The sequence below is a fragment of the Hippoglossus hippoglossus genome, chromosome 12, assembly GCF_009819705.1.
Source record: "Hippoglossus hippoglossus isolate fHipHip1 chromosome 12, fHipHip1.pri, whole genome shotgun sequence".
Lineage (NCBI taxonomy): Eukaryota > Metazoa > Chordata > Actinopteri > Pleuronectiformes > Pleuronectidae > Hippoglossus > Hippoglossus hippoglossus.
The window spans coordinates 15,204,635-15,223,087 of record NC_047162.1 but is presented as its reverse complement, the minus strand read 5'-3'; the positions used below and the strand labels follow the sequence as shown (position 1 = coordinate 15,223,087).

The 18,453-nt window shown below is 42.7% G+C and overlaps 1 protein-coding gene across 1 annotated transcript in view; it reads right to left on the bottom strand.

The window, feature by feature from the left end:
* The window catches only part of LOC117771219 (poly [ADP-ribose] polymerase tankyrase-1-like), a 66,063-nt gene that overhangs the window by 28,446 nt on the left and 19,164 nt on the right, over window positions 1–18,453 (bottom strand). Inside the window, exons 5-6 of the mRNA XM_034601317.1 lie at window positions 10,759–10,795; window positions 7,314–7,389 (exon numbers count right to left, since the gene is read on the bottom strand). Of these exons, the coding sequence (XP_034457208.1) occupies window positions 7,314–7,389; window positions 10,759–10,795 (113 nt within the window). The remainder of the gene's footprint in view (window positions 1–7,313; window positions 7,390–10,758; window positions 10,796–18,453) is intronic.

Here is an 18,453-nt window from a genome sequence, read left to right as displayed (position 1 = left end):
CATCACCTGTCTATCTGCTCTGCCTCCCGACTAAAAACTGAGGTGAGGGCTCGATGGAAAGTTTAAAGCCCACCGGCTCAAAAAGTAGAACTTCAGGATAACGCAGCTTGAAAATAACAGACAAGTGTCCTGCTCGATGTTATGTTTAAACTGTCAGTCACATCCTAGAAGCAGGAAAAGTACTTTCAAATTTAAAATGTCATATCCAATCATCAAATAATTTTACGTGTTACATCCAACACCAATTGTTTTAAAATTACTTCTTGCAATATCTGAGCATGATTGTGTTTAAACTATAAAGGAATTTTCCATTTATAGCAAATGCTTGTTGACTTAGATTTGATTTCATTATCAAACCTTGATGACAAAGACATGTAATTGAGGCTTGATATAAATATATATATATATATATATATATATATTTAAATGAATAGTGTGTATGTGTTTTAATTGGGAACCACAGATTGTGACACCTGATTCCTAATGATGAAGTATCAGCGAACCCGCAAGCTGCAACTGCATACGTCTTCCTCAGACAGCAACACGCCATGGGCCTACATGCACGTAAGAGGTTAAATTTGTCACTGCCAGAACTTTATTAAAACTTTTCCATACCCTATTTGTCATCTGCCATCTGAACGGTTAACAAATGCCTCTGGATATTTTCCTTCTGTGTTTCAGAGGAGCCGAAGTGTATTATCTCTCCGACAGGGCGTGGGGTTACATTTACAAACACAAAAAAACCGCAGCTCTGAAAATCCCCCCTCCCCACCCCGTCCGGCTCAATTCACAGTCACTCTTTCAGCCTTGTGCGAGTTCAGCTGGATTTGTGAACTTCAGCAAACTTTTGCCGAGACAAGAGCCACGATGGCCTCGATTCTGATCTGCCAACACACCAGGATCAGAGGGACACCTACAGAGGAGGAGAGTTTCCAGGCAAGCTGACACATTTCCAATACAGATCGAGACAACAGCACAAGGATAAAAAAAACAAACCTCTTTCAGTTGTGGATGCAAAGCTCAGGAAATAGCCGTCCTTGAATTTCAAAATTATTGTATTACTTAAATAAAGGCATTGGAGTGAATAAACGTTTATATTTTTCCATTATCTTCCACTTGCAATTTTTATTTTTCAATTGTTTTTTAACGAATTTCAAGAGCAATTACCCATGAGAATGCAAATCAATGTTTCTTTTCATCTGGAGCCATTTAAAAAACAAAAAGAAGTGTTGAAAATATGGCACATCCGTTAGTTTCCTGTTCTTATTTGAGGAGCATCTCCGTCTCCTCGTCGCCCGTCACTGATCTGTTTTCATCTGCAACTATCTTTTGTCTTCAAGTGAGTGAGTTTCATTCATTTCTTCTTTTTAAGCCTAAATTATTGACCAAGTCAAACTATTCCTTTGACTGTGTCTCATTAACGTTACCATGTTGTCAGTGTCAGGGTTTCACAGCACAGTGCGAGTCCGAGCCAGAGTAAAAAACTAACCAGTCCCGAGCCATTTTCTCAACGTCAAATATCTCCAAGTCTATTCTTGAAAAGTTCCCTTACAGAGATACATGTTTTTTTTCAGGAGATAAGAATGGCGAACACTGCCAGTTGGCGTGGGGCTCCCAGCACGACGAGATCGCATAATCAACATTTAAACAAGGCTTCAATGAAAGACTTTCCCTTTCTCGTCCCTCTCCCTCTGTGAATCTGAATCTCGCTCTTGCTCTCCACTTGTCGGTTTCTTTGATGTCGGCGCCAGCTAGGACACGAGTGTGTGCAGCGATTCTCACTGGTGAAATATAGATCTGAAAATTCACAATATTCATAAAGACCCTCATACACAAACAAATGCAAACACACACATTCACAACAGATGGAGCTCAACAGAGTCCAAAACATGAAAACGAACACAAAACTGAGTTCCCAGCACAGCTACTGACAGTCAGTGTTGCTGATGCATGTAAAAAGGGAATGGTGGAAATAAAAAAAGGGGGGGAAAACTTGTGTATGCAGTTAGAGGAAGTAATGCCTGCAGGAGTGTGTATGTGCAAGTTGGTCCATGATGTGCAGGATGTTTGAAGACTAGTTTGCATTTTAGACAGTTTAAATGAGGTTTTGGCCGTTTCAAAGGGTTGACTGTTGTTTTGAGGATATGGTTCAAATTAGTTTAAATGTATTATCATAATTAAGGCAGTACATCGATCCATTAGTGTCCCCAGGACTACTGTGTGTAGTGTGCTTGTTTGTGAGCGTGCATCCATGCATGTGAGTGTGTGCGTTTGTCTAAATGTGTGTGGGAGTAAGCGGTAGGTTTCAGTAGAGGCAGCTAGAAAACACTCTCCACTCAGATGGGCTAACAATATCCCACTCTGATGGGCCCTCAATCATTTGATCATCTCTCACACACACACACACACACACACACACACACACACACACACACACACACACACACACACACACACACACACACACACACACACACACACACACACACACACACACACACACACACACACACACACACACACACACACACACACACACACACACACACAGGATGCTGTTACACTGCTGGTACTGCCTGTAACACAGAGAAGTGCAGTGAGAACGAGAAGCTCTTGCTCAAATAAGAGCTGTGAAGGAAATAAAAAGATTTCGGTTGATACACTGCTTTGCCAAATGTATGTGGACACTGCATCTATATAGTGGTCAGGGGGGGTTTGCATAGTTTTTGCCCAACTATGTCCATCACTCTCTCTCTCTCCGTCTTGTTTGCTCCCCCTCTGTCCTCCTGAGTGTGAGCTGTGTACAAGCTGAGCGTTTTAATTCACCGAGAGGCGTCTGCAATCAGCGCTTATGCTCCAGATCCATTTGCACATGTGCTTGCGTCTGTGTCTGTGTGTGTCTGTGTCTGTGTGTGTGTGTGTGTGTGTGTGTGTGTGTGTGTGTGTGTGTGTGTGTGTGTGTGAGAGAGGGTGAGACGGAGAGCTTGTGTCACTTCTAATTAAAATCAAAGAGAGGAGAAAAGGGGAGTGGAGAGAGACAGCGAGAGAGAGGGAAGTGGCTCTTGTTTAAGTTTAGGAGAAGCATCATCATTATTATCAAACACTAAGATTCTGCTGTGCTCGGTTTTCGCTGTAATTATCTGTGTCTCACAACGATTTTCTGTGGGAATCGGCTGAGAGATGCTCAACGTGTCGACCAACAATTCAACTAGCAAAACATGAGGTGAACACTTGAGAAAGTCGTATATTAATCACATTTATAATATAATTATCTGTGACTTTATATCTTTCGAACACTCTTCTAAATTGTGGGTTTGGACATTTTAAATCAACCAAAACACACAACTCATGCTTGTTTTTTATGATAAGTATCAGTTATCAGTAACTGCAGGATTACAAATATGCCAAGTACGAAATGTAATTTAGTCTCTAATCAAATAACCATTTATAAAGAACCATCACCATTAGGTCTGTGGCCAATTTTAATGTGTTGCACTCATTTATTTGAGGTTTTGAGTGACTACACATTTGTTATTGTTGAATTATTGACGATCTGCATGATGTTTGTGTTGTAATTTGTATGTGTATATTTAATGAGCACTTTCTGCACTCTGTATTTGTAAACTTTCCATTGCACTAATTTGCTTTCGACGCTTTGTAAAACGGAACAATGATGACAAGCGGGAAAGTTTTCACTCTCTCTCAATTTCCCTTAATATCTGTAGTTATTAGGCAGAAGTTGCTCGATAATTTCTGTTAGCAGTGGGAAAGTAAATCCCCATCACCCCATTAAATTATTCAAAGAGCATAACGAGGATAAAACTGCACTGGTGTGAAAATATATTCCATCTACTGTGCATGACTGCTCTCAGTCTGAGTGTCTGTGGAGCATTTTAAATACAGGCGTGTGCAGGAAGGGGTCATTTCAGAAAATTTATATTCTGGCCGTGGTTGCATTCATTTAATTATGAAGCATTAAATTCCAGCGGTCCTCGATGATCTCTCTCGCGTTTGTCCCCTGTATCTCTAAAGAATTTCAAATTACACGGTTTTCCCTCGGGGTACCACATCCCCGGCAGGCCACCTGTGCGGATAATAGCCGGAGGATGTTCCTTCAAAATTACAGCTACAGTGGCGATGGATACAAGCTGCAGCTCAGCATTGTCGGCAACACTGAAGGACCCATAATTATAGGAAAGAGCCTCTTCAAGACTGTTAACAGCATTTGTATGACGGAGAAAAAGCCTCCTTGATTTTCACAGCAGTTGTCATAGAAACCAATAAAATACAGCAAGGTCTGCTTGAATGACCAATAAGTTAACAAGTGCCTACAATAAATAACCTGCTCATGATATCTTCTAGAGATGTCCTCCACCTCTCGACAGATGGGACTGTAAATAAAGAGTCTTACGTTTACGTGACAACCTCAATGCTCCTTCAAAAGCTTTTCCACTCTGACGAGAGTTTGGAATAAAACCCCCGGGAGGCACAGACCAGAGCTCAAAAGAGACCCCCAAACCTATTTGTAAAATTGTCCTTGCACAGTGGGGTGCTTGGATCTCAGGGAAAAACGGGGTCAGCCTCAAGATATACGTAAACGAAAACAAACGGACCCTTCAGTCCAAACTCTGGGTTCATTTCGTCCTTACTTGTTCTTCTGAAAGCTTGTGGCGGAACTTTTCCAAGTTGGTAAGTTGGACGACCGTTGTTGGCCTTGACTCGACCCCCGTGGATGTACTAGTTAACAACCATGCCAACATAAAGGATGCATGGAAGTTTGTGGAGCAGTGACGGTTAAATCATTTGAAACAGATGCATCTCTCTCCACACCTACGGGAGAATGACGATAGAATATACAAAAACTAGAGAAGAGTCTGTTTTTCCTTATAGTCTTTCATCCAAAGCACTAATCAGTCACAATCCAGACAAATACTGCTGCGACTCAACCTGAGGACTCAAGACTCCCCAAGGAAGCACGAAGGGACGCTGCTGCCACGAAATAATTTCAATTAAAGTAAACAGGATGTAGTGCAGCACTTTACTCTGTTGGCCAATGTACTGTAGGTTCTACCCAACATTTCATTTAGCAAGCCTGGCAATTTTTTAGATGCTCTAAAGTCTCTGCAATCTAATGAGACCAGGATTAACTTGCACATGCAACATAATCTGACCGATACACTCTGATACAACATTATTCGAGCGAGTATAGCATACAGGTAATTACCATCAGGTTACACACTTCACATAATGCAGACGTGACCAGCACAAGAAGGGAAAAAAAGCTGTAAATTGTGCTCATTCTAGTTCACTGAGCCTCTTTCATTATGTTCAGCTTTGTGTATCATACGGCCGGAAATGAACCCACACTTGAGTGGCTCTTAATTAACCAGGTTTTCCTTCCCCTCAACCGTGGAACTGTTCCAATCATTCATTCCAATCACATTTAACTGAGTTTCTATTTGACCAAATGCATCAAACTGTGATGGCGAGTAACGATGCCCGGGGAAATGGATGAAGACGTATTTTGTCATGATTATACATGTGGGGAGGAAAAGTGTTTTTGTCCCAGCGTGAATTACGTGACCTGCAATTCATCATGAGGCCACAACGCCTACAACGCCTCACAGCCCAGTGCGGCTTCTGTGGGGAGTGGAATCGAGCGTTAGTTATCTTCATTGTGTGCTCGCGGTTTCAGGTTATCACTTCAAGGAGCTCTTAGGCAAAATTATCCACTTGTGTGAAGAAAAAAAAAATCCACTGCCAAATAAACCCACACGTTTCTCTCTCTGTGTGGAACTTCAAATCACAGTTACAGGGCCTGATAACGTTTTTCCAAATTAAGTGATTATTCTAAGTGCACTAACACAGTATTTTCAGCAGACCGATTTGGTTATTTTTACATGTAAGATTACTCTGTTTTTGTCTGAGCTCTTTTTTACTCATTTGAAGGGTTTTTGACTGAAATAACAACAAAGTGTGAAACCAAAACTCGAGTTTTCATTTAAAAACTAACCGCGTCTCCGTCCACATGAACATTTTTGCTCTGCATCAGGAATAATCCCCAGAGAAGTAAGATGAGGAATTTATTTTCTTGGATATGAAGATGAGGTGTTACTGAGAATAAATGTTTATAAAGTTTTGCCTTCACAGCTGGTAGTCACGTCATGAACGATAAGAACCAATCAGGATAAGAATGCCGGTGTTTTACATTTCCAAACGTCTCTGTTTTTGCACGTCCATACTACAACACAGCTTCAGGGTTTGTAAATGAAAATGGGGCCAGCAGCATCTCAACACTTCTCAGTTTTAGGCTCTTGAAATAATCATAATCAATTGTTTGTGTTGTAAAGTGTAAAGAACTGTGTCATTTGTGCACAATCACTGACCCGCATCTGCTTTTTGATAACTGTCATCTGCTTCTTCCGCTATTCTAAACAAATTCATCTGGAAAAAGTCCCCTGAATAAGAGCATCTCCACATTTTCTGTTTTCCTCTATGAACTGACAAAAGCAGAAATAACAACAACAACAGGCTCATTATTTGCTATCTCCCTCTTCATTTGTTCTCAGGGACTGTAAAAACAGCCGTCCCCGAGTCTGACATTGTTTTACGTGATGCTATGCACAGCCATTGTTCGGCTCGAGTGCTAATATATTTACTGAAGGGTTTGTGTCTCCGTCTCTTCATTTTAATGAGCATAAAACCAAGACAGGCTGCGGCTGCCTGCCAGAGAGAGATCAGACTATTGGAGACAACTAAAGTGAAAGCTGCCAATAACAGGGTTAGTTTCAGCTTCCCGAGTAAATAAATAACATCGTAAAGCACTTTTTGGATGGTTTTGTAACTCTAATGACTTTCTTGAGGTGAGGTGATCGGAATGCCAAGAGGCGAGGAGCATGCAGAATGAAGGACACAACCTATAAATCTGGCTACAAGAGCAGAGCGTGTTTGTGTACAGCACATAAACAAGGCCGTCGGCCCTTAATGCTAAAAGCTCTCGGATCTTGTTTTCTTTCCAGGTTAAAGTTTCTGTGGCGTCCTCGACATATGGCTCCTCTTTTTAATCCTGACAAACGCGTTAGAAACATCATTAACACTTGCACTCTTTCGCTCACAGTGAATTTTCCAGCTGTTCTCTCACATGGACTCACTCTTACATTTTATTAGGGCGCTGACAGGAAAAGTTCGAGAAAATGACCTGAGAAACTGACTTCAGTGCATGTTTGATAGCACCTATACAGAAAATACGAGTGTGTGTGGGTGTGCGTGCATGTGTGTGGGTGGGTGGGTGGGTGGGTGTGTCTTGCCCTTACCTTGCGGCCGTCGCTCGCATGGCAGTTGACGTTCAGCGGCGTGAGCAAAGCCATTAGCTTCTCCTCATTCCCACTCCTGCAAAGGTACACACACGTAAAAAACACACACATCACACACAGGAAACCACCACCGTAGAGGATTAGCACTGTTGCTCAGCAGGAGAGAGTGAGGGGGAGAAAATGAGGGAGAATGAGATAAGAAGCTTGAGACCGAAGGGGAAAGACTGAGAATTTTTCATCTGCGCAAACAGGCTGACATAAAGAAATGTCTGGCGAACGGATGAAAGAATGTGTGTTTTCTTGCAAACCTGACAACAACAAACTACAGAGGATCTGATGGAGAAGAGTGTTAAGTGTAGCTCCAGAGGAGTTAAGATTTTGTGTATGTTGTTGATCTGTGTTTCCTGCTTCTCAGGCTTGCTGCCCTGGCATTGGATGACCAGTGGGAAGAGTTGCTAAGGCAGGAGCCAAACCCCAGCCATCATCCCCATGACAGCCGTAAAGGAAGAAGCTGTCTAATGGAGAGAAAGGGATTATTCTTCTCCTCTTCCATGTTCCCCTCCTCTCTCTCCTTTTTTTTACTTTTGTGTTTTTCTGTGTCCTTCCTTCTCTTTGTATCTAAAACGTGTATTCACATCCTCTGCCTCTCTCGGTTTTAACTCTCCATCCCTCCTCTCATGCTCTCTGTTTTTTCTCCAACAATCCAGCCACCGTTATCTGCTGTTTATCGTTCGCCAGACTGTCCATCTTTCCCCTTGTCTCCAGCTTTCCATCCCCTGCTCAGCATCTTTCTTTCAGGTCGCTTGTGCTCTGCTCGTCAACTCCCACTGCCTTGTACCAGAAACAAGAGAGCCTTCATTTTGATGCAAACAACATTCTGAGGATCTAATAGGGGAGGATAATTGCATGTGTGTTTCCCGATGAATGTATATTATGGCTGTCACTTTAGTATTTGAAATTGATATATTCATTTAAATCTGAGAGGTGGGAGTTCATATTTGAGCTTCAATGACCTGTTGTAATTAAAAATAAGATACAGTCTAGAAGAACATCAGACCCTCTGAAGTAGTTATCCTCGTGATGCAGCATCAGCTCTTTATCAGCTCGACCTATCAGTTAAGTAAGATTTGTCAAGTTACGTTGTTTTGCTACGAAATATTTATTGCAGCCTTACTGACAATGAATCAGGTGAAAAGACAGAACGAAAACATTAAGAGTGACAGTTAGCTTAGCTTAGCATGGTGGCTCCAAGTGGGAGAGAAAGTGTATAATGTCTTGTTTGCGTTTAACTTGCATTTAAAAAGTCGCTAAGCTGAACAGTTTACCATTAGTTTCATTGTGAATGCTCTGCAGATAGGATTTCAAATAAATAATCTGCGGCGGCTGAGAAAGGAAGGCGCTCGCAAACACGCCTGCTTATCATTTTAAATACGTGAACAGGAAACAAACAAGCATCTCTGCAAGTCCTGCTTCTTACATCTTATCCCAAAGCCTTCCAAATCACTTAAGCTGCATGTTAAATCAATATTATGCAACTATTTTACCTTGAAACAACCCTAACCCTTCAAAAATCTTTTTGATGGTACACTGACTTGTAATCGGGAGAGCGGCACCTCTTTCGTTCCCACTCCCCCGCCCTGTTCGTGCACTATTTAACTTTGGCGAGTGGGTATGATCTTCCACAAGAGGTGACCGACTGAATGATAGTCAGCGGCTTAAACTGCCTGAATCTGGCCAAGCGATTAAGTTCAACAGCAATACCACTAATACCCATCAGTTAAAACGACTTAGAGGTAATTAAAAAAGCACCATTCAGCTCTGGTATTCAGTGAGGGAACTTAAAATATCAAGAATTTCAAAGTTTGGTTCTGTTCTTTTCTTACAGCAACAGAACTTCTGTTTGAATATATACTTTTACCAAAGCGTTTTAGCATCTTTCAGCTCATTGTTTTGGTTTAATGACGCACTGCAACTGTTTTGATTCACTCTCACTCCTCAAATCATGTTTTTCCAGACAAAGCAGGCTGCTCCTTACAACTAAAACGCTCTGACAAACCCACTGTACGCTACCTGCCCATCGCCAACAGGCAAGACAAACTAAATAAGGGACTAGCTCGAGAAAAAAGTGCAACATTTAGCAGCTCAACAGCCAGAGACAATAATATCCCGTAAGCCATGTGTTGGAGTTATTTAACCAAACACAACACTAAAAAGTGTGAAAATTATAGTAATATACGAATCTGACATTGGTGATGAACCCGCCAGTGGCTCAGCTGTGAGAACGGCACACTGGGTTCACAGTTCACACTTAAACAGCCCGCTGACCCCATAATACACTGGGGTACTGCGATGCTAGGCCAGCTGCTTCCTTGTGTATAGGAGATGCAGAGAGGAGGGGGCTGTTGAGGCATTGAGCGCTCAGCCACCCACACACATCCCAAATGAAAGCTAGGTGTTTCCGCATGCAAGAGGCGAAACACACGGACACACGGACACACACACACACACACACACACACACACACACACACACACACACACACACACACACACACACACACACACACACACACGCTGCCTACATGCACTGCCTCTAACCATGAAATGCCTCCAAAATGTGCGTCCCTGGCCCACGTGTACTGAGCTCTCTGGATCTGAAACACCTGTCTAGTGTGGGAGATGAGAGCGAACCTGTGTTTGTGTGTGTGTGAGATGGAGGGAAAGAAAGAACAAGTGATAAACAGTCTTCCACAGGGAGAGAAAGTGGAATACAAGTTGGGAGAAACGTTGGAGGATGGAATTGAAACAAGAAAGAAAAAAGGTAAGGAGAAGAACAAATAGAGGAATACAATGCAAATAAAGGGAAGGAGGAAGAAGGGAAGGTTAGAAAAACATTAAAAGGAAAGGAATGGAGGAGGCAGGATAAGAGATAATGAGAGAAATGAAAGAAAACAGATAATAACATAAGAAAAAAATACAGAAAAACAAGAGGAGAGGATGACTCAAGAAGAGGAAACAAGGGTGAAAATATGAGGGAGGAAAAGACAGGAAATGAAGAACATCAGAGGAGCTCAGAGGGAAGAGAGGAAGAAGAAAAACAAGAGAGGAGGATAAGGAAACAAGGACCGGAAACAGAGAACATAAGTGGATCAGCGAAGAGAGGAAGGGGAGGATAGGAAAACAAGAGGGAAGGGGTAAGGATGGGAAACAGGGAAACAGGGGAAAATAGAAAAACAAAATGAGAGGAAATGAGATGATACGCGAGAGGAAAGGAGACGAGGAGAAAAGAGGGGAGGGGAAAGGAAAGGAAAACACGAGAAGAGGAGTAAGCAAAGGAAGCGAGAGATGAGAGAGAAGAACAGGTGAACATGTAAGAGGAGAAGAAAACATGAAAGGATGACACAAAGCAGGGAAAGCAAGAGGAAAACAAAGAGTGTGGTACTCACCTCGCCGCCTCCAGCAGCTCATCCTTCTTGTATTCACCTAGATGGTTAGAGAAGATCACAGAGTCAGACAGCTGGCCGCTAACGCACAGCGACCACACACAGACACACATGATCGGGCGGCGACAACAATCACACAAACATACACAAACACGGAAAGAGAGATTTTCTCCCCCCCCCACACCCTCAAATAGACAGATCCTTCCTCTCTTTCCTCCCCCCTCTCTGCCATTCTCACTCAGTGCGCACCCCTCTGGCTCCGGTTGCCGTGACGATGTGTTGCCGGCAGCGACCACAGCATGTTCATTGTTTGGGGCGACGAGCGGCGGACCGACACGCGCTCTCTGCCTCTACCCGTTGGTGTGTTCGCGCAGCCCTCTCTTCTCTCGCTCGCCTCCCGTCTCCTGGCAGCCGCTCATATTGCTAACCATCTTCCCTCGTCCTCCATCATCATCATCATCATCTCTGTCCCGCTCTCTCTCTCTCGCTCTCTCTCTCTCTTTCTCTCTCCCCCTTCCTTTATTCCCTGTGGACTCAGGAGGCGCAGTTACCATAAAAAAAAGAGAACCCACAACAGAAATAAACAAACCCCTCCCCCTGCTTCCCACTCCCTCTCCATCTCTCTCCCCCTCTCTTGGCCCTGCCCCCATGTTACTACAGTCATAACACACACACACACACACATACACCTTTACATATATGTGCTTAATCTGATATGGGTGGGGGAAACACAAGCCCCTTTGGGATCTGTAACATTGCTGGGGTTGTTGGTTGCTGTTTGGTTTTCAAGCAGCAAAGTCTTGATCTACGACAGTCACTTTTAAATTTATAAAATATGATTTTTCAGCCTACGTTCTTTCACCCGTGTCTGTTGGATTACGCGAAAAACTACAAGACGGATTTCCATGAAACTTGGTGGAAATATGAGCCAAGGAAGACCTCGTTACATCTCGACGTGGATCTGGTGCAGATCTGGGATTTTTGTATGATTTTTCTTTAACACTGCAAGACTTTTTTTAAAACTTTTTCATCAATTTCCCAGGGGAAAATTCGTGGATCCAAGATGAAAAAACCTGCCTATAGCGCTCCACCGTCTCTGCTGTTTCAAACACTCAAATAGGCAGATTTTACAATATCAAAAGACTTTTTTTTAAACTCTCCCTTTATATACACAGAGGAGAAAGGAGAAGGCTGTTCATGAGCTATAAGCATTACTCCTCGTGATGAGCTTCATGGGTAAAATCACTGGAGATTCCCTTATATTATTGACTGAGAACCAGGACAGAGCTAGTTGAGCTTAGGTTCATTAAGCTTAGCTAATTTTAGCTTCAAAGTATTTCTTGTTTTATCTACACACAAACAGAAATTTCTAAAAATCAAGCTGACAGACTGGAGCTATTCCTTCTCCGGCCCTAGTGGTATGTTCTGTGCTTGGTGGGACGTTTAGAATGGAAATGGTCAAATCTGGTTGTAAGATATAACTTAAATTGTATATTGTTTATTTTATTATAAAACATCTACTATAAATAGACTTTGATAAAATGATGTTGCGTTGTTACCATCAAAGCCAACCTAATTCCCCTTGCACAAGCTGCTGCTTCACATTAAAACTTTCAGGAAGAAGGCTTTTATTGTGAAGCAGCTATAATTGCTATATTGAGTTAGTGGAACTAAGTCAGCAAAGTTATCCTTCAATACAAATGTTCTAACATAATACTGAGGCATTCTGTCATATTTGGGAGAATAGGAGCGAGATGTTAAGACGTCGAGCTGCAGGTGACAGCCTCTTACTGCAGAGAAACAGCCATGACAGGGTCCGACCTCGGAGGATTACGTTTTCGCGACTTCTACTGACAAGTGACTTGAGGGCAAATTCAGACATGAAAACGAATGTGGAAAAAATTGCCAGCGCATTTATGCAACGTAGTTGGTCTCTGAAAGGGGGCAAGAGAGAAAGGCAGGTATAAAATTGAAATAGGAAAATTAAAAGCAAAAAAAAAAATCAAAGGGAGACGAAGAGGTAAATGTGATACGGATAAATGGAAAGAGGATGAGGAGGATGGGCCGTGTGCGCGCGGAGCAGACGGAGGGGTGGGGTAGGGTGAGGAGCGAAGAAGAAAGGTTACAGTGAAGGAAAAGGGGGGAGGAGGGAGGAACAAAGGATTTGCAGATGAAAGAGAGGAGGGATGATTAGGGATCTGGAAACTGACATGCATGGATTTGACACAGTATAATTGGTGTTAGGGAGGCCAAGGCGGAACCGTCAGAGGAAGGAGGAAGGCAGTGACGGAGAGGGGCAGAGTGAGGCAAGGAGACAGAAAAATATGAATACAATGGGGAAGGAGAAAATCGTACAGGAAGAGATCAAGAAAAAAAGAATTAGATGCTGTAGTTCTGAACCCATTGATGTGCTGAGACAGAATAATTTTTCCATTAATCACCTGACAGTCAGAGTTATTACAGGCCGGCTGCATTACATTATCATAAATACGATTAAAATCATTATCGTCGTCAACCTTTAATTGCTTGCTCGGCATCGTGCTAAGTTAATATTTCTTCATGCCGGCACTTTTTACTGGACTACATCTCCCACAGTTTCAGCCGCATACAATACATCCAGTTGTGATATGACTTTCGGGATTGATCTTCCTTCTAATTTTTACACAATTAATTCGAAAGTGAAATTGTTTTCCCCCGCAGAGAAAATGGGAAAAAGTTGGGAGTAAAAACTCAATCCCACTTCTAGTCTGCCTCCTTGAAGTCTCGAAAGGCTGTTTCAAACAAAAACGAAGAGACTCACCAAAGTCAACAATACCTGGAAAGTCCCTAGAAACCAAACAGAACAACCGGGCAACCACGTCAGCAAAGTCCTTCCTAAAATTAAGACTGTTTCCGAAAAGAGGGCTTGAGACAGGTTCAATCCTTAACTCCTTTCAAATCTTGGGCGTGGACATCAGACGGTCCGATGAGGAAAGTTGTTCAGAGGTGGAGAAGGCAGACGGTGAGAGTGTTGTCGAATCCTATCTGACAATCCAACAAGCAGCAGCCCAGGTGTTAATTTACTGACTCACTATTGAGTAAACAGAGGAAGTAGAGAATGAACCATTGAGAGAGTGATTCTGCACAGAGCCACCAAGTGTCTACCAGGTGACACTGTAGCAACCAACCTGGACACAAGAGTATTGATCGATAATCTAGAGGCTGCTTAGAAATGCTATTAAATCCAGGAGAAATGACAAACAGAAACGTGGTCCACTGAGGTTTGAAGTTTTTTACCATGCCAGCCCATGGTTGTTTTCTGTTATTCTAAATATAAGAATAAAGGAAATAGAAAAATACAATCTAAGAAATAGGTAAAGAAATTACCAAAGTCCTTAACAAGAGCAGATTTCTGTCTAAATTAATGGGAAGAGATCCACAACTGCACTTTCACTGGTATACAAAAAACTCCATGTATCACAGTCTTGTCTGTGAAATTACAATGAAATGCAGAAAACAACAACTAAAATAATGACCAGTCTATGAAACCGCTTCATTTAATGGGAGACAGTGTGTGTTTGTTTTTGATGATACCTCCTGCAGTCACAGTGTTTCTTTAATATATGGAAAACATACCAGGCCTTAAAAAATAATTTCTTCTTTCCTTATGAATGAGCTATGAGTCCATGTCATTACGGCTGCTGCCAGAATATAATAATGTGTTAACACAAACCCTACCTGGCCGCGACTGGCTCATTAAAGAGAATGAATGTTGGTGACGATAACAGACAGGGATAAAACAAACTACACAAAGAATGTGGGGCCTAACCCTATGTGTGTGTGTGTGTGTGTGTGTGTGTGTGTGTGTGTGTGTGTGTGTGTGTGTGTGTGTGTGTGTGCGCGTCATCGACAATCCTGCTGACTCCGAACAGAAGAGACAAGGGCAGGTTAAAGCTTGGGACAAGCTAGCTGCCTCCTGAATGATGATATTATGTGCATGTGTGTGTTTGTGTTTGTGTTTGTGTGTGTGTGTGTGTGTGTGTGTGTGTGTGTGTGTGTGTGTGTGTGTGTGTGTGTGTGTGTGTGACACTGACTTTGCAGAATGCACTGGACACCGCCGATCACTGCTTGAATTCAAATTGTTGTATAATTAAATTCATGCATTGAAATGAATATGAATGCCTGTGCATGCATGCATGTGTGTGTGTGTGTGTGTGTGGGTGTATAGATGCATGTGCATGTACATTAGTGTGAATCGAGGGGTCATGACCAGATGTGGACGAGTCAATGTCAAACAGATGCAGAACTGTGACTTGACCAAGCAGCAATGACAAAGTATACTGAGTATTTTGAGTATACTGTGTTTGTGTTTGTGTTTTAAGTGGTTGTAGAAGCCAACATGACGCTGACCGATGCTGACTGGACCATGAGTCGCCTCAGTGCCCAGCTGTCCACATGTTTGTGTTTTTGTGTGTGTGTGTGTGTGTTGGTGTGTGTTTGAATCAAATATCATTTATTTTGGAAGCAGTTTATCTGCATGTTATACAACAACTGGCTGTGAGTCAGGAGTTTGAGCGATCCACTTCTGACCTCAGTAATGTCCCAACTGCTGAGGTTGTGAGTGTATCAGTGTGCATTGAGACCAATCAAAAGGAAGGGGGGGTGGGGGGGGTGGGGGGGGGGTAGTAATAATAAATGGTAGGTGAACAGAAATTATAAAAGAGGGTGTTTGGGTCGCTTTTTTTCTGGCTGGCTCAGCTAACTTCACACACACCAACCGCTTACACTGTGTGATTAATTGCCTCACACTGTGCGCTAAAGAGAACTGCTAAGGATTAATTGTGTTTTTTAGCCACTCACCACCCCCCCACCCTCCTACGTGTGATAAACAGCAGAATCCGGATTGTTTGCAAGCATATTCTTCTCTGAGCCAGAGGACGAATTGTTTGGGATTTAACATTATTCAATGCGAGTGTGTGTCCTTCCACAAGCTTCTTTCTTGGTTCCAGCATCGCGCTTGACTTGGGCGGCACCAACAAAAGGATGCAGTGATGATGATTTGCTTGTAGAATATTGAATATTTGTACGTTTACGGGAGGTTTCAGAAATGCACTGAACTCCGCAAGTCCTCCGTACTTTCTCCAGAGGAGGTGAATGAGCGAAAAAACGAAAAGAAAACAAATCATGTACATCATACACGAAGAAGACACCGACGCAGATGTCTAGAGAGTTTGTGGTGATCTATACATCTCACCTGGATAATCACCAGGATTTGTTGCTGTTGTGATGTTTATCTGTGCAGAGAACCTCCCGCTGTGTTGTGCACATGTGAAAAAAAGACTGCGGGTAAACTCCGTAGTAGTCAACTCTCCAGATTTTACCCGCAGGTCATGTCTGAAAACGGCTCCAGATAGCGATAAAAAAAAACATCAACAGAAAAAAAAATGCTAATGTGTGATGGTATCAGGAAGCTGCTTAGCATGCCTGAAAAGCCCCAACACATAAACAAACTTCTTTGTTACAGCGATACAAAAGGAGGCACGCTTCTCCTCTCAGGAGCAAAAAATAAATAAACAACGTTAACGTCGGCATAAAAATTAATATGGATAAGATTAGATCATGACATGTTTGTCCTGAGCGAGCCACACAAACCGAGGAGTCACGCAACAGCAGAGGAGAAACAAAACAGACCCCAGTCCGCTCATTCCTCTACATCAGTCCACCAAACACACAGGCCGGCCCAGGCTGCTCGACACAATGACTCATGACAGATAATGGAAACATATATTACTGCAGCGTTCAACAGATATGCTCCAACTTTAATCAGAATCATTTTCACGCGGCTTATTCTCCAAGTGTGTTTGTTAATAAAAACATCAAAAATCACGCTCTCAAATTTCAAGAGTGTGAAACTACCAACTTCCTGAAGATAAGCAGCGTCATTGAGTCATTTTGTGATCGTCAGTGATTAACAAAGATTTGCTTCTATTTGTGTGACACATTTCACGGATTAGTGTGTGAGCGAACTTTCTTGCTTTTTAAAATTTTAGTAGCCAAATTCTGTCCGTCCACTCTCGCCCAGTGGCCAACTGCCTTCACTGACTTACTCTGTGTTGTGGAGCTGTGCAGCCATGTGGAAAACTAGGCAATTTCAGCTGCAGGAAAACGACTCAAAGGAGGGGTGAGGTAACCTTGGTGCATATCTCTCTCTCTCTCCGACACACACGCTGTCATGGGTCACTGTTAACATCACATATACTTGCATTCGTTTACTGGAGACTTAACCTAACCCCGACCATACCAAGAATTTAGTCCCCATAATTTGCCTAGAACAGAAACAAACACACAGAATTGTTTAACTTCTCTTGCTGGGTTATGTTATCTTTTTTTAGATATTAGGAGAGCAAAACAGAATCATTGTGTATGTTTGTTTGTGTGTCTGGAGAAAAATAGGGTTTGGGATCATTCATCACTGGGGACCAATTGAACAGCAGTCTAGGCAATCAATGAGCATGTCACTGATAAGTAAAGAAAGCCACACACTTGGCTGTGTCGCCGCAGGAATTCACACACAAACACACACACACACACACACACACTTTCACACACTCAAATGTGCACACAGGTGCAAGATCTCCTATGTTCCTGCAGCATCAGGACGGAGGCTTCAGAGCAGCAACAGCAGCTCTTTGTCGTCATGATTAGGATGTTAACGTACACAATGATCAGAGCTGCCCCCTCCTCCAGTTTCTTTGCATTCACTTGATGTTGCATCAGATCGTCTCTCTGTTCGTCTGCCAACAAAGCCAGTCAGCATCCTCTTCCTTTCCTCCCTTGCTCTTTTTATATGTTCTCTTCTTCTACCTCTATCCAATTCCTTTGCTTTCTCTTCCCCCGCCCCTCATTCATCCATCCACTCTCCCCCAACCCTCCCTCGCTTTCTTAAATCTCCCATCATTTTCCACAAGCCGATGTGACACGAGAGCACGCCGGCTAATTTTCTAGTGTGGTAAAGCTGCTTGCCCGCCACAGACCTCTCTTCAAAGCGGCAATTTATTTTTTCTCTTTGTTTACAATAGAGAGGAAGTGCTTGCTGGGAGCAGGTCTTCAACACCCAGCATGGCAGGAACACTTCTTTTAATGGAAACACTGATGCACACGCAATTTCTGTTAAAAGTATAGCTTCTCAAGTACAAACTGTTTATTTTAATAGTCAAACAGCAAAAGCCAGGATAAGAGAAAAAAGCTTCTGTTAAAACTGCTAGATTGAAAAGTAGCGGCGGATGGACACAAGCCGTTGTTGATTCTGAAAGATGAAAACCTGTGTGGCAGCGAAAAATTCCGATTAGTACTAGTTCCAGTTATGGCAAGATGACAGGGAGACCATAAGAAAATGACGGAAAGCCATTTTATTCTTGGTGGATTCTTTTTTCCTTGTCCCTTATATCAGCACATCCTTGCTGCCACCGTTTCTTTAGCGATGACAGCCTATTACTGCCGTCACTAACTCAGTCCCAAGGATGAAAAGCTGACTATGACAAAATGACAAGGGACAGTTCTAAAAAAGGCAACTTAACTCAAAGTATTTTAATTCCTCTTCAAGTTCTCCACACCCCTGCCTTCGTGACAGACTGTAGATGACGGAGATCCAATACACAACTGGACATGCAGCTGAAGACTTGCAACGCACAGGGAAGATATATTGTCATGGTTGTAGCA